This window comes from Alligator mississippiensis, chromosome 3 (assembly GCF_030867095.1).
Source record: "Alligator mississippiensis isolate rAllMis1 chromosome 3, rAllMis1, whole genome shotgun sequence".
NCBI lineage: Eukaryota > Metazoa > Chordata > Crocodylia > Alligatoridae > Alligator > Alligator mississippiensis.
The window spans coordinates 120,621,070-120,642,859 of record NC_081826.1 but is presented as its reverse complement, the minus strand read 5'-3'; the positions used below and the strand labels follow the sequence as shown (position 1 = coordinate 120,642,859).

General features: G+C 43.1%; 1 protein-coding gene across 5 annotated transcripts in view; it reads right to left on the bottom strand.

Moving 5' to 3' along the window:
- Positions 1-21,790, bottom strand: part of EXOC2 (exocyst complex component 2) — a 193,347-nt gene that overhangs the window by 124,828 nt on the left and 46,729 nt on the right. For all 5 annotated transcript variants that reach the window (XM_019490475.2, XM_019490478.2, XM_019490479.2 and 2 more), the window contains exons 6-7: positions 18,367-18,491; positions 2,203-2,283 (exon numbers count right to left, since the gene is read on the bottom strand). In XM_019490475.2, coding sequence (XP_019346020.1) covers positions 2,203-2,283; positions 18,367-18,491 — 206 coding nt within the window. The remainder of the gene's footprint in view (positions 1-2,202; positions 2,284-18,366; positions 18,492-21,790) is intronic.

Genomic DNA, 21,790 nt, shown 5'->3' with positions numbered 1-21,790 from the left:
AATACCACTTAGCAAAGCACCATCTTAAATCACACCTGATACACTGGTCTAGCATTTCAGACCCAGAGGACTCACCTTTTACACTAGCATTTTGTAGACTGCTATGCAGATAAAATGCACACAAAGAGCTAGTACACATTATAAACAAATATATGCATTTTCCAAAAGATGGGGTTTGCAAAACCCTTATCTTCTCAACTACCAAGTATAGAAGTAAAACCTTAAAACAGGTTTACCATCAGCATCCATGAATAGCAGATTTAGGGCCTATAATCAGAACCTACGCTTTAAAAAGGTGTATCATCCGCTCTGTAATAAGCATCTGTTACCTATAAGTAAGGTACTGGCTACTCAAAAGCAGTCCTGTGACAGGCTGGGAAATAAAATTTTCATAAGTAAAACACCTCAGCTAACAGTAAAAACCCCATGCATTAATAAAAGGAAAACTTTAAAAATATACTCAAGTCTTTTAAGCTCCCATTTTTATCACACTCTTAAGACTACACAGCACAATAACTTTTATATGTAGACGATAGCCTATTTAACAGCAGCATGTCAAAAAGACACACAGCACCAGATTTTGTTTCAACTCACCAAGATCATTTTATGAACAGCAACTTGACAAAAAGAAGGGGCAAGTTTTTTGATATACAATATTCAAATATAGGAGAAATGGCATTAGACATACACATTCTGTAATCTGAACCCACAACTGATTGTGCCTCCTAATACACATCTGCTATCTATCAATAGCACCCAAAAATCTGAGGCTGTTTTTCAAAGTCTGACCTACAAAATCACGAATGACAGAATTAGTCAAGAACTGAGTCTTTCACAAAGCAGTGACTAAAGACACTTTGGAATGGTCAGAGAATTAAGGTTTTTATCCTAACCTCCTTTGTTTATCTTTTTTTTTTTCCAAATCCCTGTACATTCCTATCACATCTTACATGAATCTCCAGGTATGGAAATACAGCCAATCCTCCTTAAAGCAGAGGAAAGTGTCTGGAACCAGTTCTACTAAAGAGCTTGTTTGCAAGAGATGGATTGCATTATCTCCATAGATTTCAAGCTCCCCTTGCTACTGCCACTGACCTTACACACAGGTTTGTGTGAAATAAAAGATATTGGGAATCTTCATTTAAGAATCTATGTGCATTTTGATTCTAGTTGTACCAATCTGCCGATATAAAAAAATATGAATCTGCAACACAAGATGTTAAAAAGAAATGCTAGGTTTTGCATGGCCAAGAAAATAACATGCAGAGCTGTACCTACAATCGGGTACACAGAATGCATGCACTCTTACAGAGCCTGGGTTGAAGCCCTTTGAAAAGCTGCCCCCTCCCGCTACATACACAGTCATCGTTTATTCATACACCAGAAGTATCCTGACCAAAAATAATCTGTCTCCATGTCACTTTCCTGATTTCAGAAAGCACATTCAGACTTTCTGACACCGAGTCAGCTATCTGGATGTCATTCCCTGCTTATTGATACAGCACTAAGGGAAACATCCCTTCCTCTGTGAAAAAAATCACAATGAAACAAAGTAAAATTATCTTGGATGAAGTCCAAGAATTAAAAATGTAACTTTTGTGATCTGATGAAACACATACCAGGCTGTGGAAAATTTAAGTCATCTTGCCCAACTCAATCTTACAAATAAGAGGAAGAATCAGGGGAAACAGGTTAGGGTGGGGGGGGGGAGGGGAGACGGGCTTTTCAGAAGTACTTGAGGGCATTAGTTCCAATGTAATCTAAAAAGCACCATACCAACACTGTAAATAAGTCTTACAGATTTAAGCAACATTTCTAGTGGCAGCTCCATTTCTTCCATTACCACTTTTATTTCTTGCTCTTCCTTTCACATGTTTTCCTACACACCAATTTAATTTGTGCTTCTTAAAAATGAGATTCATCATTAAGAATTAAAAAAAAGCAACAGAACTTACCGTAACATTTTCCCTGCCCCTGACCTTTTTGTTAACCATAAATCTGATCTTGTAACCAAAGTTCATGGCAAAGTTCCCACTGACTTCAAAAGGTGCAGGATTGGGCCCCAAAATTATCACTATGCAAAAATAATACTAGCACAAAACTTTCTGTTGTCTACTGTGCAATATATTCCAAGAAATATATGCAAGTTTTTCATAAAGTCCAAACTCCATAAATAGTTGCTGGTGGGAGGACAAAACTTACTGTTCAGTACATTCTCCAGTTTTTGCGTCATGGATCCTTCAACTTTTTCTGTTCCATCTGCTTCCAGTTTTTGATGGATTGCTGAAATAGAATGTCTAGTTAAAATGCAGGCCATCTAGTAGGTGAGAATAAATTACATCAAATTGAGACTTTTAAACAGCTTTAAAAAAAAAAAATCAATTAAATGCCATTTTTCCTACTAGATGTAAGCACCACAAACATACTATGAACAGCACAAACTAGCAGGCTGGAGGTGAGAAGCCAGACACTTCAGAATTCTAGTCATTACTCTGCCACAGACTGCTATATGGGAAAATTGCTTATTCTTTTCACCTCTGGTTTTTCTGAGGTCCATGCTGCTTGCCTATCTTGCAGAAATGTTACGTCTTAATTTTGTATAGCATTTTAAAAGTGTAAGCAGTGAGTGTGCAAGCACAAAGTGTTACAATACTGCAGCATAATCTGTAAAATTAAACCAAAGTTCTACTACATTCCCCAGGAGTAAGGGAGGGGGTAAAGCTATAGTAATTCAAAGGTTTAAAATCATTACAAAAATGTTGAATTACCCAAAAATTATAAACCCAGGAAATTCAGAAAGAATGTTTAAATTAACATTAAGGTATGCAAATACCCTCTTAATACACACACACACACCTCTTAATTGTACACTGTGGTGACCTCATTGCATTAACTACTTGATAAGCCATTTTGGCCCCTGAACATATGAAACTATTTTTGTTCGTCATAATAATGACCAGAGATTTGGATCCCTTAACTATAAAACAAGTTCAAAAGATGTGCTACCATGTAATATTTCAGATATGAAAATATCAACCTAATATTTCAGGTCAAATCTACCTATCCATTCTGGCTGCTCTATGCCACGAAAAAACAGCTGAAGGATAGACCTCAGCCATCAACAACTTTTCAGAGCAACACTTTGAACACCTCTGCTTGGGTCTGAGGCAGGCTAATGTTCCAACCCACACACTGCCACCATTGCCACAGGAGTCTTTCCCTGCTGCTGCTTCTCCCCAATTCAGGCTGCGATATGGGTTCAGCTCCCAGCTACCCAACTCCAAAGCCAATGGATCCAGTGGCTCTGCAGGTCACATCTTGATGACCTTTATCCTACATACATATTCAGAGCAGAGGAGAGAAGAGAGGACACTTACAAGGGCTTGTAAAAACCAACTGGTTGTTACAAGACCATTAATCACAACTGTTTTTGCTGTTATTTCTTATAACAAAGTTTACTTGTTAGCGTCCAAAGAGTTTCTAAGAAACTCAAGCAGACCTGCCTTCAAAATGACACCCATTGTTTTGTTTTTTTAAAGAAACTGATCCATATGGTTCTCCACATTAAGGTGCCTTTCTAAAATGGTTCCCACCTCTCATCAAGCTGCCCTTATGGAAGAAGGTGCTACCCCATGCCACGAAGGCTAGGGACAGAAATTGCACGTAAACCAGTTTTAGTGATCAGAAACTGGGTTAAACCTGTAACAGAACGAGTTCAGTGCACATAAACTAGTTTCAAAATGGCCAAAACTGGTTTAAGATAAACCTGGCTGAATGTAGTATCAGACTTAACTGATTTGGGTCAAAATGCTTTATGGAACTTCTGTCCTAGACCCCTTCCTGATTTAAGTTAAATCAGAGTCTCCCAGCATCCCAACATGCTTTTCAGCCCTGGGCTGGGCTGTGCCATGTGCTCCTGAGAGCAGGGCTGGCCCCACCCATCTGTTCTCTAGCCAAAGAAGGGGTAGGGCCATGGGCAGACACTGGTCCATTATGGCCCCTTAAGGCAAAGGGGTAGGGAAGGGGTTTATCCCCCCCCCCCTTTTCTCCCCACAGGGGACCGCAGCCAAGATCTTCCTGGCCAGGGTGGGGCAGCCCCTGTCAGGGTTCCCCCCCTTGCCACTCCAGTGGCAAGGGTGTGGCCAGACACTGGCCAGGATAGTTTCACAGTAGCTAGGGTCAGGAGGGACCTGAACAGATCATCTAGCCTGGCCCCCTGCCACAGGCAGGAATGAATGCTGAGTTCACAAGACCTCAGACAGGTGATTATCGAACCTCTTTTTGAATTTACCCAAGGTAGGGGCGAGGACCACTTCCCTGGGAAGTTGGTTCCAGATTCTGACCACCCTAACTGTAAAATATTGCCTCCTGATCTCTAACCTAAACCTATTCTCCATCAGCTTATTACCATTGTTCCTCGTCACCCCAGGTGGTGCTAGGGAGAATAGGGCTTTTCCTATTTGTTGATGATCTCCCCTGATGAGTTTGTAGGCAATTTGAGGTCCCCCCCTCAGCCTCCTCTTGCTGAGGCTGAACAGGTTCAGGTCCCTCAGTCTCTCCTCATAGGGCCTGTCCTGCTGCCATCTCACCAAACAGCCCCACCATCCGCCTGCCTTGCCTGGGGCTGGCCCGTATGCACTGCTGAGGTCAGGCACAGAGGCCGGCTTGGGCAGGGCCCTGCAGGGCACCTTCAGCTCAGGCTCGGGCTGCAGTTGATGTGCACCCAGATTGTTTCTGGCTCCCTGTGTCTGTCCCAGGGAAGGGAGTGGGAGCAGGGGGGAGCTGGGAGCTGGACACCTGGGTTCCTTTCTGCCTCTCCCCAGGGTGGGGCCAGTGTCAGCTCCCTGTGCCCAGGCTGGGCCAACCTGTCACGGAGCCACAGCCAGCTAGGAAGGGCCCTGCCCTGCAGCTCAGCCCAGCCCCTTCATGCCCTTCAGCAGTGCCCGCAGCTGACCCCACTTAGCAGGGCTGGCCTGGGCTGGGCAGCGGGAGCAGGGCCCTTCCTAGCTGGCTGCAGCTCCATGACAGCCCAGGCTGGTGTGCACGGGCAGCGGTTGACCAGGCAGTGGCACGGAGGCAACACCGCTGCAGCTGCGGGCGGGTGCCTTGGCAGGCAGAGTGGCCGTGTGGGATGAGTTCATTGTGTCCACAGCTGCCCAGGCCAGCTCAGAGTTGCCAGCAGGCCCAGAGCCTGGCAGCCACCCACTGCAGGGGCTTGTATGCCCAGCTAGGGTCCCTGTGCTGGTGGGACAGAAGGGAGACAGGGGAGTTTAATCCCCCTTCCTGCCCTGCCCTCCCCACCACTGCCTGAGGTGCTGTGCAAGCTGGTGTCCGGCTGGGGTCCCTGCAGGCCAGGGTGGGGGTTTAAGCCCCTCCCTAATCATACTTAGTGGCCTGTCATGGCCTGGCCACACCCTCCCCCTGGTCAGCTTCCCTCCAGCCTTGCAGCTGCTGCCAAAAGAAAAGGAAGGCTTGCTCTAGTGCCCCCCAGCTTCTAGCCTGAACCACCACAGGCATGTCCCTGCATTTCCGGAATCAAAATTGAATGTCTATTCACTTGCAAATTGGTTCGATCTATGCAGGTTAGACTAACCTGCAACGATTGAACCAATGCAGACTTGGGCTTTTTGAATGTCTGTACTTAGCCAAAAAATCAATGCACTATGAAGAGAAAGTGAAAAAATAGTGGCCTCTTCTAAAACAGCTTGTGGTTTCAGTTCCACTGTTAACAGAAAGAGACAAATGTGAAAAATTGGCAGGTTTTCATGAAACTTTCTGAAAGAGATTTTTTTTCCCCACAGATTCTACTGAAAGACTTCCAGGTATGAAAAAAATAGAATGAAAGAGATTGAGACAAATGAGATTACTTAATAGAAAAATGGAGGGATCCCTGGTATATTCTATGAGCTTAGCCTCCAGAAGCAAGATGAAAACCCCTAAGGTTATAAGTAAAAATAGCTGAAGCGACATTTTGCGTATTTGATACACAATTACTATAACAGCGTCTGTCCACATGTTATTGTACTTTTCAAAGGAGTTTGGACAATCCTGAAGTCCCAGACTTTACTAGATCTCTTCATCAGTGAGAGTTACTGATGAGAGCACAATTGTTGTAGCCTACACATTTGCTGTAAGAATCACTGTTCTCATTTGTTAGAATCACTCATTTCATTCATTAATTATAGGACAGGAAAATGTGGACTTGATTCATATACCATTTTGATGCTGGTTAACTTTGTTGACTTTAGCAGAGTTTTTCCTGATTTACAGTGGTGTGGGATCAGAATCAGGCACTGTGCACATGGAAGGTCTTACCAATTTGTTCTAGAGCTCCTTATTTATGCTGTATCTAAATAAATGTGCCAGAATTAACATATTTGGACTGCAGTTCATAACTACAACCTAACCTGGGGATCACAGATAGAGAAAGTAGTTTGTGCTCTATAGAAACCTGGCTGATTTAGTCATCTTGCCTCCTTATTTCCAGTTAAAGAAACAAAGCCAACAGGAAAAAAATGACTAAATGAAAACACAGGTGACAATGTGATCAACATTTTGAAACAAGACCTTATTGCTTTAGGAATCAATAATATACACATGCACATTTTCCTAAAGCTACACGATCACAAATGGTAGAAAATGTGAAACCACCAACAGGAAAGTAAAGTACCCGTAAGAATCTCCAGATGATGACACAACTTACACCATGTGAAAGCTTGAGACCCTGCTACAGAGAGTATCCAAACCTCAAAAACAGTAGTGTTGTAGCTTAGCAAAAACTAAAACCTGTTACATAATAATATAAACCTTCCAAAGTTTTTTCTATTACCCTTCTTTTAGGTTTTATGTTAAGCTAGATTTAGGTTTAATGTTCTGTTCAGCCCTCTATCTTTCCCAATCTCCTTGCTTGACTCATGCTGTGCTACTCTGGCTGCCACTGTTTGCATAATAATCAGTTCATCCCTGGGCCTCTCTGGTTTCTTGCCTACCCAGAAAGATCAACAGATACTGTTACTTGGTTAGATAAGCACTTCTTCTTGTCCTACGCTTACAAGCAGTAGGATCTTTTCCAGCCTTTGCATGTCAAAAAAAGTTCTATTACTTTAAAAAAAAGAATTGTAATGGGGGTGCAGAAAAAGAAACAAAAATCTTTACTTCTTTAAATCCTCTCTGGGACCACTGTTTCACATCTGAGCATATCTGCTAGTGCCTTGACAAATATTATGCAAGGACTAGGACAAGGAGAGACTAAATGTGGGAACAGATCTGAATGCAGACAGATCTCTCCAATAAGGTTATAAATAGATTCCATACTTGTACCACATCAATTATTAGGGTGGCACAAAGGGAAAGGAGACAGATGTCTATACCAGTGGTTCTCAACCTTTTTTGTTCCAGGACCCATTTGCCAAGATCAATGGCTTGTCCTGGCCCACACCCACCTGGCCCTGCCAGTACACAACACTAAGTCCCCTGCTGACGCCCCTCACCCCTAAGCCACAGCCCCTGCCCCCACCCCCCCGGCCATGCTGGTACCCCTCACTTCCGATCTGCAGTCCTGACCCCCCCCAGCCCTGCCGGAGGAGGTCCCCCATCTGCCCCTGTCCCACTTGGGTGGAGCACAAGCAGCAAGTGAAGGCCCCTGAGTGTACGGGCACTGGCCCCATGCCACCTGCCCAGGCACACAGCTCCCTGCTGTGAACTGCTCCCACCTCCTTGCCCCACTGAAGGGCCAGGTGCCTTCTCCTCACTGCTCCCCCTGCCCTGCCACAGCCCTATGTATGGCCACTGTCCCCAGTGCCACACACACCCATTTCCAGACAGTCCCTTGGACTTCCATCCTCTGCTCCCCAAACACTTACCTGTGTCCAGAAGCTGGGGCTGATCCCACAACCTGGCCTTGCCCATCTGTACACACAGATGCATATGCACTCGCTGCCTCCAATCATCCCAAGCAGCTCTTGAAGGCTGGAACGCTGCCAGCCTTCAAGGGGAAACTTGTGCTTTTGCAGGTTTTTCTGGGACTTCCTCACAACCCTTTCAAATATTCTTGTGATCCACTTTTGGGTCATGACCCACCAGTTGAGAAACAATGGTCTACCATTTGAGCTAAGGACAGACATTCAAAAAGCCTGAGCCTGAACTGATTCAAACTTTGCAGGTTATTCTAACCTGGCTAGGCTGGACCGGTTTCCAACCATATAGACAATCCCTCTGGACTGAGGAAATTCAGTGGCTCAGGCTAGAAGCCACGGGGTGCCTCTCTCCCATTACATCAAACTCTTCTTAAACAGGTTACCGGGGGGGGGGGGGGGGGGGGACGACGGACCTGTTGATTAGCTCCAAAAGCACTGTTCTGTCTGCCCGCCTGTCCCAATGAAATTGGACACACACACACACACACACCCACCCCCCTCTTGGCATTAGCTAGCATACCATGTGCCTAGGGTCCGTGGGGCTGGGGTCAGTGTTGTGGGAGATGGGAAGGAGGGAGGGTGGGATTTGCTGCTTGAGCAGTGAGGAAGGGTAGGGCAGGTTAAAGTCAGCAGACCCTACTGTGTCTGCAGTCTCTGCCAGAGCCTTATACAGCACTAGCTAGCATATTACATGCTGGCTATGGTCCGTGCTGTGGGAGAGGCGAGGAAGGGATCCCTGCTTAAGCAGCAAATGGTGAGAGGGGTGGGGGAGGGGGCACAGGGAAGGCAGCAAACCCTACTGAGTCTGCAAGTCTGTGCTGGAAGAGCTCTGCCCAGGGAGCAGAGGGAAGGGCCCAGCCCTGCTGTGGAGCAGAGCCCCGCCCAGCCTACAGAGAATACCGGGATACTGAGGGTGTCTGTTTTATCTTAAACCAACATTTGATTGATTTCCATTTCATTTAAAATAATTTGCTTTCAAGTTTGGAAGGAAATGGTTCAATACCATAATTTCTTGTATATATACACACTTCCCCCCTACCCCCCCAAAACTGGGATGCATGTCTTAAGCAAGGATGTTGATTTTCCTGCCTAGAATTATATTCTGGAGCATGTTGTATGTGAGAAAATACACCATTTTGTTCATGGGCAACTGTTACCTCCTGAGTCAGGGTGGAAACCAGGCCCCCCCCCTCCCGGGTGGAGGTCCCCCAGTGGCTGATTGCCTATCGGGGCAGGGGGAGGATGGTCCCCAGTGGCCAATCACTGACTGGGGGGGGAGGTGCACTGATACATTGGTCCATATTGTATCGGCACCAATAGAAGGAAAATTGACATTATTGGCAATTGGCTTTTTTTGGCTGATAGTGTTGCCGATAAATGCTGCACGCATGGGCGCAGCTGCAGCATGCACGGAGCCAGGAATGCAACCTGGCAGTGTGGAGAACAGCATCCAGTTGGTAAGTCTTATGGGGGAAAGTGCAGGGAGAGGGAACGGGTGAGGGGGGGCAGATTGAGGCCCCTGTGGTGAGGGATGGAGGGGGCTGGGGCAGAGACAGGTGCTGCCCGGCTGGAGCAGGGCTGGGTGCAGGATGGAGCCACAAGTGGCTCATCTGGGGGGCTGGGGGGGGGGTAACTCCCACTGCAGCGTGCACCCCCAGGGGAGGCATGGGAGGGCACGTGCCCCCCGGATCTGTGTGCGGGGCAAGGGCAGGCTGCCACTGCGCACTTGGGGCCAGCACTGGTCTCTTCCTGCTGAGGGGATTGGGCTGAAGTTGCGCTCTGGGAGGCAGCTGTGGCACTGGAGGGGGCTACAGGCACCAAAGAATTTGCCATACCCCTCCCAAACCCTCCATCCCAGTGCCACTGCTGTCTGCCCCAAGCACAGCCATGGTCCAGCCCCACCCCACTGGGAAAAGGCCAGCATCGCCCCCAGCCCTGAGCCCGCAGCAGCAGCCTGCCCTTGCCCCACGTGCAGATCCAGAGGGCACATGCCCCTTGTGCCTTTCCCGGGGGTGCAGGCAGCAGTGGGAGCCATCCCCCCCTCCAGCCCAGTCCCCTGGACAAACCACTAGTGGCTCCATCGTGTGCTGTGCCCCGCCCCGGCTGGGTTGCACCTGCCCCACTCCCTCTCTCACCATGCAGGCCTTGATCTGCCCCCTCCACGCCCCTTCCCCTCAACAGACTTACTAGCTGGATGCTGCTCTCCAAGCTGCCAGGCTTGCATATCGACAATCGGATTGGTATTGGCTGATGTGGCTCATTAATGACCAGCCATCAGTATCTGCCCAAAAAATCTTTATTGGTGTACTCCTAGTTTTTTTCCAACCCAGCTGACTGTAACAATAAAAAACAGGAAGACAGACTAATTCAGCAGAGCTCAGTCCTGAGCGCTATAGGACTTTGTAATGATGAAGCACTTGGCACTAGAATATGTTGAGAAATAAGAAAAACTAAATTGTAAATATTTTCCAGAATTCATGCAACTATCTGTGGATAAAAAAGTTGAGATATGTATAACTTACAGAAAACTTGACAGTCTTCTTGATTAGGGCTTACCAGTTTATAGAAGATGAACATTCCTTAGAATGGATTCCATACATATACAGAATTAGAGTGTAGATCATGTGAAATATGCAGAAGCATGTCAAAACTTTATCCACAAAAAGCTATTAACTACATTGCTCCATAAAATGCGAAGATGAGATCTAAAATTTGCCACTTTGAAATCACATTCACCAAAATTGTCCGCAAACAATTACAGCGATTTTCAAATGTTTTGCAACTTGCAGCATAAACAGTCGCAATCTTGGATCACACTGCATTGACACCTCCAGCACTGCCAAACCAAACCAAGGATTAAGAAACTGAAGAACAAAACATCATGGGATTTTAAAAGAAATAAATGTTTAACTGTTCAGTTACTTTTGATTTATGAATTTTTAAGATTGCAGAGAAAACTGAATCACAACAGTAAAAAACCTGTAGTTTAAAGAAAGTAAATTGAGCATTGCAAATAATAACCTGATGCATAATAGAGTTCAGGCTTTATTAAAAACTAACAAATACTACAAACATTTTGATGAAATTATTGTACTGGATAAACACCTCACCCATGCAGCATGAAACCAGATCAAATTAATATGGACCACGGGTAGAATCAGTGCTGTAGCAAGTGGGGGGCAAGCAGGGTAACCATCCCAGGCACCGAAGCAAAGGAGCGCCAACAGGTGCTGCCCAGCCAGGGTGGGGCATGGGATGGAGCTGCAAGTGGCTCGTTTGGGTGGGGGGGCAGGAAGACGTGGGGATGGGAGAAGGGTGGCTTCTGCTGCTACGTGGCACTCCTGGGCAAGCATGGGGGGGTGCGCCCTCCAGACTGGTGTGTGGAGCGAGGGCAGGCTGCCGCAGTGGGCTTTGCCCTGGGTGCCAAACTTCATTGCTACAACACTGGGTAGAATGGGTGTTTTTGTTTTTATTTTGTATCTTCTTATGTAGCACATGGCAGATTCTTCATCCTAGAATCTTCTGAGCATATTGTTACTTAATTAATTTCCTGCCACCACAGTGGGAAGGCATTAGCCATGCTCTCATCTACTCTGACCACCAACTGTAACTTGTTGTTTTATTTTAAAATAGGGTACTTTGTGATGATGATGTATAAGAAGGTTCAAAGCAATTTTATGGAGCCTTTCCAACAACTGGTTGTCTATAAACACTGAGGACTTAACTTGATGGCCCAGGAAGGCCGTTCCATTTCAATACTCCCATGTAAGGCTCTGCAGTTGCTCTACAGAAGTGCCTCAGAAATGTACACAGAAAAACATATTTATTACTCTGCTGAGGGATGCAATAAAAAAGTCCATAACTGGTAATGTGCAAGTATTTCAGATAATTTCTACCTGGAGAAAAAGTTTCATTCTCTCTTTACTGACATAGTAAATTGTGAACCTGTGAAAACTGGTTGTAGGAATAAAATCAAATTTATACCTTGGGAAGAGATAAAGATACAAAGAAAAAAAGTGTTCTAGGAAAATCTAAATGACCTGAATTCAGTGAAAAATGAAGACTGTTGAGAAATGTAGGTCACTCTTAGAAAAAGTCATCTTTGGGTTACTCTTTTGCACAACTTGAGTATGCAATTCTGGTCTTAAAAAAAGGAGATTATCTTGATCTTAAACAATATAAAAACTTAAAATGCATTTTAAATTTGTTCCAAGCAATAAAAAATAACAGTAAATTTATTTCATATTTGTTTGATGCAAGTTCACAGTATTTTAGAGGAATCAACCAAATATCTGGATAGCTCATCAGGTCAGTGCTCAGAAGACTAACTGAGAAAAAAAAATCAAATTAGGGACATTCTTAAAAGACACGCTCATTTTTTACAAGTTACAAGAACAAACTCAGGCACTGTTCTCACTGAAGTCTTTCCTTTCTTATTTTTAAGTCGAGAAAACCTCTCATTTGAGACAAAAAATGAAAAAGATGCCATGATGGAATTCAGAGCAATTGAAGACAAGCCTGGCCTTTACATCAGGAAGCTCATTAATGGGGATGGCATATTTGTTGGGATGAAATGAAAAGAAACATTTAAAAAAGATTCATACCCTTGAATGCTACAGAATATATGCGTACCAGATTCACTAAACCACAGCAACCACCATTCATACATACTGCTTTAATGCTTTGGTTCTACAATATGACTTACAGGTTAAAAAAAAAAAAAAAAGAAGCCCATTACTGACATGTCCATTTTGATGAACTGGCATTTTATGCAGCATCATATGAAGAAGTGCATGTTAAGACAGTAGTTCCACCTAAAGCACCATCTAATTACAAGAGCAAATGAACAACTTAGGTGTTAGCAATCAAGCCACTTGAAAATATCTCTTTGAAGAAATATTATTCTCTGTCCAGTAACACCACAATAACAAAGTGTGGGCTTTCCACAATGAAATCAATCACCTCTACATACTTAAGAAAGCATACATCAATATCACAATGAAACAGACACCAATGAATAGACCACATTTTTCTTACTCTAATTGTATAATACATAGCATAACAGAGCCCAAAAATCTTGGTTGGCTCTATGCAATGACACAATAAAAACAAGAATCATCATCATCATCAGTAGAGGATGGTTTACACCAAAGATGTCAAAGATGCAGTCCACATGCCACAGAACCCCATCATACAGCCTGTAGGTCTCACACTTGATCTGCATGTGACACCCTGGACCAGCCCAACACTGACCCTAAATACTAAATCTGGACTGTGACCAGCCTGTGGGGCTGAAGAAGTTTGATATCCCTGGTTTATACCTTTATCAGGCTACTTTTCTGGACAGAAAGAAATCAATCAACACAAGGCCACACTAGTCAGGGACTGGACTCTGACTAAGTCTAGATTTAAAGCTAAACGGTTATTGTCTAACGATTATTTACCTGATTGTAATTACTATAGTCCCAGTTCTGACTTAGCTCAAACAGTGTAAATTTGTTAAAAGTAGGATAAAACACAAAGCTAAGTGAGAATCAGACACACTAGGGTGTAACAATTAGTTAAGGCTAGCACAATAACCCTACACAAACCTCGGTTGCTTATGTTTATTTGCATTACCACAGCACCAAAAATACCTAGCCATAGGCCAAGACCTCACTGTGTTGATGCTGTACAAAAGACAGAACAAGATGTTTACTGCCCCAGAATTTACCATCTAAAAAGCAAAAGGCAAAGAAATGCCTTTACGCTGAATAATGTCCTCCAAGTTAATTGACAGAATACTGCCCCAAAACCATGTTTCTCAGTCAGATAAACCATTGAGAAGGCTTGGCTGCCCAAAGACAAGTGCTCAGAATACATCAACCCACCCTTCCCCAGAGGTATAAGTTAAAAAAAAAAATCCATTCCAATACTATCTCCAAGGAAAAATTAAAGGGGTGGAAGAGGTGGGGAAAAGGGCAGAAACTGAAAGAGCAGGAGCTATGACTGACCACGTCATGCCATCAACAACCGTAGCAATACCAGGGAGAGGCTAAAAAAAGTATGTCTAATACCTAACAGGAAGGACCATCTATATATCACAGGTATCACATCAGCATACTTTAAACTTTCAGATTCCCAAGTCCCAAAATACCACAGGCATTTTTCTTCTCTTTTGGAACAGTAGCTGTTACATTGCGCGGGTGCAGTGCGGCTCAAGAAGGCACTGGGTGCTCTCCTGGAGCTGGGGTGGCTCCAGCAGTCACTCAGTGCTCATCCCGAGAAGCCCCGGCTCTTGAACAGTGCACGGCGCCTCGTGGTGCCCTCCTGAGCCACGCTGCACCTGAACGATATGATAGCTGCCGCACAGGTGCCAGGTGGGGGGTGGAAGGGGGTGCTTTGCCACAAGCACCCAGAGGCCCCAGTCGCCACTCACTGCTGCTGCCATTGATTGTGGGGCTTTTTTTAAGTGCTGGGACACTGGGGCCAGGTGGCAGGGGCGCTTGGTGGCTATGGGGGATCCAGTGGGGGATGAAGCCAGGTGCAGGTCCCCCCATGGACACCTCCTCCACCTCCAGCCCCGCCCTGCCCCTACTTACCAGCATGGAGCCCAGGTCCAGCTCCCTGAGGCGGCAAGCAAGGACTGCCCAAATCTCCAAATTGATTCGGAGGCTTCCAATTCAGTTCACACTTTTTAATGGGTCTCCCGGTTTGATTCGGATTTGAAGATTCGGCCCCTGAATTGGGCCAAATCTCCTCCAAATCAAATCAGCTACCGAAGCTTTGCACCACGCTAAAGTTCAGGGTAACAGAATAAGTGGCAATGGATATTTCTCTAAATCTTGTAACTTTAAAAGAACGCACAAAAGTTTTCATTATTTCTTCCTCTCTGTCCAGATCTTTTGTGAGGCACATGGTTGGTCAACATGACATTACATCTCTATGGTGATATAAACAGTAACTCTGTCTGGAATACTATTTTCTATGTTGCCATTAACATTATGGGAAAGAGACCAGCCAAATTCACTGACGTTGACAAGTGGGTCAAGTCGAGGTGAGCACAGTTCCCCTCAGCTCAATTTACAGCCTCCTTTTGCTGACGAAGCAAACTTCCTGTTGAACATCTCCTCAACAGCAAAGTCACTGTCAAACTGTCAGCCAAGCTAACAGACAAAGAGACGTGGAGATCTGATAAGGCAATCCTGTTTTCCAGGAAATTAAAGCAAACAACAAGATGTCTGGCCTACCTGACCTCTTACTTTCTTAATAAACACTTCCTAAATTGCATAATATAATCAGCATCTTGGTACAATTCTTTTTGTTTCCACTTTCTCTCCTTATAAAGACAAAATAATACATTTAAATGTTTGACCAGTTGTGATATTCTAGTCACTCAGTGGAAGTCCAATTTTACTAGAACTTACTAGTAAGAGTAGTTGCACTGAAATTGGTAAATTGAGTGTTTGCAAAATCAGGTCCTTTTTCTGGAAAATACTGACAAAAGTTCAAGTTTTCAAGCAGGAGAAAAAACAGAAACAAAATATAAAAACACGTCCTAATTCATACTTAACTGAACATTCAAGACGCTGGCAAGGTAACACAGCATTATATTTCTTTAATATGGAGACTTCTTTACACTGAATATCTTATCACAACTTGGAAACAAGTTTAAAAAAAATTTAAAAAATGATTAGATTAGGAAAAAGCAACTTGAAAGTAAAGATTAAAAAAGCAAGAAGTGAGAGCCTTTGTTAAAGGATCACTAAAATGAGGACATGACAGGAGCCGACAAGTATTTGAGAATGAAAGAAAATTGGCATAATCTAAGACATTTAATCGATAGGGAATTATCTTTTAATTAACTAAAATGTTACTATCAGAAAAATCTATTAGATTGTGGAATTGTCTCCCCATAGAAAGCAGAGGAAATGCTATAGTCTCAAAGACTTTTAATCTGTATAAAAAAGGACAGAGTAGATGTGAACTGTACTTCTTCTTAGTGATTCTATGACTCCTATATGATAGTAACTATAAAGTGAAACACTTTACAAAATTCAAGCCTAAATTCTTTGTTGAGTTATGCCAAAACCACATTTCAGCTTCAAATACAAGCTACATTATAAAGATTGCTTGGCTTAAAACAATTCTACCACTATTTTTGGTTTTCAAGAATAAAAAATATTCCATGCAAGTTCTACTTTATTTGCATCTGAAAGAATGTCAGTATTATAACTCCCAGTAGAAATCAATATCATTCTTACAACCCAATAATAAATTCTTAAAATTTCTAAGTTTAAAGTCATTTTTCAATATTAATTGTTTTTAGAAGAATTTGGCTGGATTTTTCCAGGTTTGGGTGGTTATCTCAGACTGAATTGTTAGGAGTCAGGGTAAGGAAGAACTGTGGCAGGAGAGCATTGGGACAACCCACAAGGGCTGGCCAAAGGGTGAGACAGATAGGACAAAAACCCATATAAAAAGGCTGAGACCAGGGATCAGTAGTGACAGAGATATGTTGGGGCAGCTGAAGAATAAGACACTGGAAAGAAGAAACTGGTATGATTGGGTAAATAAGACTGGGAATGGGATGTAAAACCCAAAGATTGAAATCTATGATTAGATAGGTGAGTACAGTGGAACTGAGATGAGAAGCCAGTGGTAAGGAAGACAAGAATAGGAAGGGACTGGAATGGTCAAAGCTTGGTTGGGGTGGGGAAGGGGACGAGAAACAGTGGAGGAATCACAGAAAACCTTATGCTTAGTACTGGATGTTTCTACAGTGGATGTGAACATCCTGACACTAGTGATGACTCATGTAGTTAATATTAGGATGCCATATAATGGAATATCTTTTTTTTTTGCATTTTGTTTTGTTACAAACCTAAAAAAATTACATGTATATAAACACAATTATTGAAAGAGCAGTAAAGCTGCAAAATTAAAAAATACTCACAAATTAAAATATCCCTCACTAGATTAGAAATAAGCAAAAAACATTTTTAAACAAAAGTCATTGAAAAGAGTGTCCCTGTAAAGAAGCTACAAATAAATTGGCATGAAAAATATTATCTAAGACAACATATGATGGTACTGTGTTCTCACTAAAAATTAGGTTTTACAATTTATAAAAGTTAAAAACATTAATTTGATTTTACTACGTCCCTCTAACTCCAGTGGTACAGGTTCTGAATGCAAGGAAGATTCAAAGTCTTAAATCCTCCAATTTTCAACTGCATTAGCATCAGGGTCACTCTCAGTGAGTTTCTTCCCCACCCCCTCCCTTCACTGTTTACACTGGCACAAGCTCCAAGTCCCTTTCCTTTTGAATTCTCATAGGGGGTCTGAAAGGAAGGGACAAACCATGTCACTAGTCACAAGCACAAAGTGGCACCAAGACACTTTCAGCTCCCCCTCAGTTTTGAATTCACAGTGTTTATGGTGCAAAAGCAACTGCACCAAGACCTTTTACTTATTTTTTTGAGTGCATGCAGTAGATATGATGCACAGAAGGGACAGGGACAGAAATGACACACAAGTCAGTATAAGTGATTGGAAACCACTTCAAATCTGTAACAGAAGTTCAGTAGACACAAACTGCTTTCAAAATGGCTGAAACCAGTTTAAGATAAACCTGGATGGATAAACTTGGAGAAGGTGATGGTGATTAGGAAGAGTCAGCATAGATTCACCAATGGCAAATCATACCTGACTAACTTGTAGTAGATACAGTGGAGGGTAGGGCTAGGATTCAGAGTGAGCTAAACTAATTGGAAGATTGGGCCAAAAGAAATCTCAAGGGCTAGGGATAGACATTACACATAAACCGGTTTAAGTGATCAGAAACTAGTTTAAACCTGTAAGAGAACAGATGTTCAGTGCACATAAACCAGTTTGAAAATGGCCGAAACTGGTTAGAGATAAACCTGGTTGAATGTAGTATCAGAGTTAACTGATTTGGGTCAAACTGGACCCAATGCAATGTCTGTCCCAGAACCCTTCCTGATTTAACTTAAACCAGAGTCCCCCAGCATCCCAGATGCTTTCCAGCCCTGGGCAGGGCTCTCAGCTCCACTGCAGAGGGGGATATCAACGCATACCAATGCATGGAGAAGTATGTATGTACAATTACCCACAGAAACCTATGGTAGTTCAAATATTGTCATCTAAATTTAGGTGGAAACATGGCACTGAATCTATATTGCTATAGCCTGTAAAACATCTTTTCCATCGGTTTTTTCAATACATTTTCTCCCTTCTGGATCTGCAGATTATGCAGTCTTCCTGAAATTTCTAAGACATTTCTTGAAGACATCTTTACCAGATTTACAACCCATCCAGCTAGCCAACAACTCTGATTACCTGTATTTTTGTATTCTTTAAAACCAATTCTTGAGTAAAAAACATTTTTTTTTAATCAAATTTCTACATGTATATATGACTTCTTTCATACAATCATTAGTTAATTTACCTGACAGGGCATCTTGTGCTTCAAAAAAAGTGCTGAGACCTCCTTTAACATATGCTAGACTCCCCTCATTTTTCTTGTTGGCCTGCTTCTTCAGGTTCATAACGGCCATTTTGAGTTGATCAAAACTGAAATTGAGCAAAAAACATACTGGCATTCATTCATGCAATGAAAAATGGACAGAAAGTACAAGGGACACGGTAAAATAAATGCATATTGTCATATCAGAGGTTATTTGGACAAGGATATTTATTAGGTTATCTAGAAGTTACCCTGACAAGGAACTGTTCTCTACGCTTTGTTTCTAGAGTTCTAAAAACTCTAAAATTAGCAGTTAGCAATGTTTTCAGATGGTGGGCCAGAATGATCCAGCTGGATTCGGTCAGAGGTGGCCCAGCAAGCACTGGGATCCAGCTGCTGGCACTCCTGCTTCTCCCCACCAGTTACCTATTGCATAGGCAAAGCCCTCTGCCACCAAATGCTGCCAAAGTCCCCCAAGCTCCATAGGCTGGATCCAGCCTGCAAGTTGCAGGTTGCCAAACCCTGACCTAATTTACCCCTAATGATAGGCTACCCTTATTTGTCTTGTAAGAGAGTCTTTTGCACAGTCTTAATCACTCAGCAAGTCTTAGGGTGATATTGGTCACAAGTTTCCCCTTTCTAATTTTCACTGTACAGGTGACCCTCACCATTTTCGGGGGATATGTTCTCATATCCCTCTCAAAAGGTGAAATCTGCAAATAAGGCACTGCTTTTCTTGAACACAGTGCCCCTGGTGGCTGCAGGGTGGGGAGGAGGGGCACGGCTCCGGCAGCAATGGCAGGAGTGCAGCAGCAAGCGCGGAGCTCCCAAGGAGGTCCTGTAAGTGTATAAGGTGTATTTAAAATGTGCATTCGGCATTCGCAAATATTTAAAACCGTGAATGCTGAACCCGCAAATAGCAAGGATTTCCTGTATTACTTCTAGTCAATCCCCTTGGACTGGAATGTAAATCCTAAGTTTTTACCAGGCTAGGCACATGCAGAGGCAAAACTGAAAGAGCCGAGGTAACCTTCAGGCTGAGGAAGAAAGTATGTAAAGAGCTTCAGAAGTCTCCACACTTCAACAGTTGTGAAAAGAAGTTTTTCTGGGTCACAATTATGGATATAAATGTACTTATACTGCAAATTCTTGTCCAACAGGCTGTCCACTGTTATTCCTACACTTACTCTACATGTTACAGGTATCACAAAATTAACTGGCTAATTGCACAATTACCTGGAGACTAGCTACATGTGTAAAGTAGCTATCAATAAAAAGCTCCAACCAGCTATAAAGTTAGACCTCGGAAGTATGTACTAACTTTATAGCTGGTTGCTATCAAGCTTTAATTTGCATGTGTAGCAGGGTCTCCCCTGCAGCTGAGAGCCCATCAGCTCACAGGGCTCCCACGTGCAGGCCAGCTGTGATCCCAAGACCTAGGGATCACAGTTGCCATGATCCCTGAGGCTCAGGGGTATGGGAAAGCCCTGGGCCCAAACAGGACTCTTAGTCTCAGCTGCACCTCATCACAGCTGGAACCAAGAGATCCCTCACCTGACAGGGTTCTGGGTCCAGACTGCACCTCACATGCCGCCCAGGACCCGCAGCTGACAGGGCTCTGGGGTCTCTTGATCCTGGCTGCGTATGAGGCACTGTCAAGACCCAGTGTCACATCAGCTGCGAGACTCTAGGTCCCAGCTGTGCATGGCCCCTGCAGCTCAGACCCCTCAGCAAAGGGAACTCCCAGCCGTGGGTGTCGGCTTCTTGCCAACGCAGGGAGAGCCCAGGATTGAGCTGCCCCTACACTGGCAATAAGGTGTAATTGGGTCTAATGCACAATTGTGATTGTGCCTTTACCTACATGTGTAGAGGATGCCTCAGATTAGAAAACAGTGGTCTAGGAAAAAAAAGTAGGTCTCCCAATTACTTTTAGCTGGTTTTTGCTTCCGTGAAATAGTTAACATTTGAAATACTTTTTCAACCAGCTTTGATTATTTTCCAAGTAATGATCACACATTAATGACCGATTGCTCCACAGATTACAGTTTTGTTTGTAGTATTCAGGAATAGATCTGTATTAACTTTACTACTTTATTACTCCACAAGCAGTAGTAAAAGCTCACAAATATCAAGTAAGAAGGAAATAAAGTTTTTAAAAAGAGAAATAAAGTGAGGGGAGAATAAAAACAGACAACCAGTACTCAGGAAGATCATGAGGAAAAAATATATATAAGAAAATATATATATTCCCTCCTGGAGACGCACCTAAGACAATAGCACCAAACATTATCAATTAAAAAAAATGTTTGGAAGGGTTTGTTAAAGGAACAAACGAAACTTGTGCTCAGCCAGTCAGAAGGTGATCTCTACCTGCTGGGAGACAGGAAACTACTGGTGTGCTCTGCAAAGGCAGTTCCCCTTTATACCAGAATGATGTCAAAATTTTTGTTTTATTTCGTTTCCATCTGCCGGTCAGAAATCGTATTACTCACCATCTGGATTGGAGTATTTGAGCATACAGTTAAATACACCTAACCAGCAACTTTCAAACTATTGGGTTGAACAAAACCAGTACAGTTCCCTTTTTAAGAAGCAGTTTCCATGCTATCCGGTCCACTAATCCAAAGTCTTAGTTTGTTTATATGAATTAGAAGGTTCAATCAGGAAAACAGCTTTGAGGGGAAAACATCTGAATTTCCATCAAGGAAGAACACAAACATAAGCTAACCAAAGTATCAGAGCTCCACACAGAATTCCTGCTACCTGGGGTTACCAAGCGGCCAGACTTTGCTGTGCCCTTCAGAAAAATAGCACAAAATGATAAGGGGGGTGTAACCTGACACGGTACTGAAGACTAAAAATTTCAAAGTGACCTTTAACCCCTAACCTTATCTTTCTTCCCATATTGTTTTTAAATCTAACCCAATATTACAGCTGAAACATTGCCAGCTTCAACATATCCTTCAAGTCACCCTTGCTGTTATTAGTCTGAAACAATATTTGCGTCTTTGACACGTTTTCAAATGTTTATGCTTTTTTTTCCATTCTGCCAAACCCTTACACCTTGTGTATACTGGTCATCATGACAAATGTTGTCAGCTCAGCAAACAAGCAAATACAAAAAACTTTTCAGTTTAAAAATAAAAAAATTAAGATGACCTTCCCCTTTTCCACTGTTATGGACACTAATATCTACAAGTTATGGCTTCTGTTCAAAGCAGTGGATTCATGTAAAAAAAGAATTAGCATAATTTGATGACTAAAAAAATGTATACAACAACATTTTACACCACATTAGAATTGTTTTGAAGGAAGCTGTAATTCAAATTATTCTCCAAGGACAGATTAACATTTTGAGCTAATATTGAAAGAAAAGTGCAACAAGCTTCATGCTGACATCTTAAAT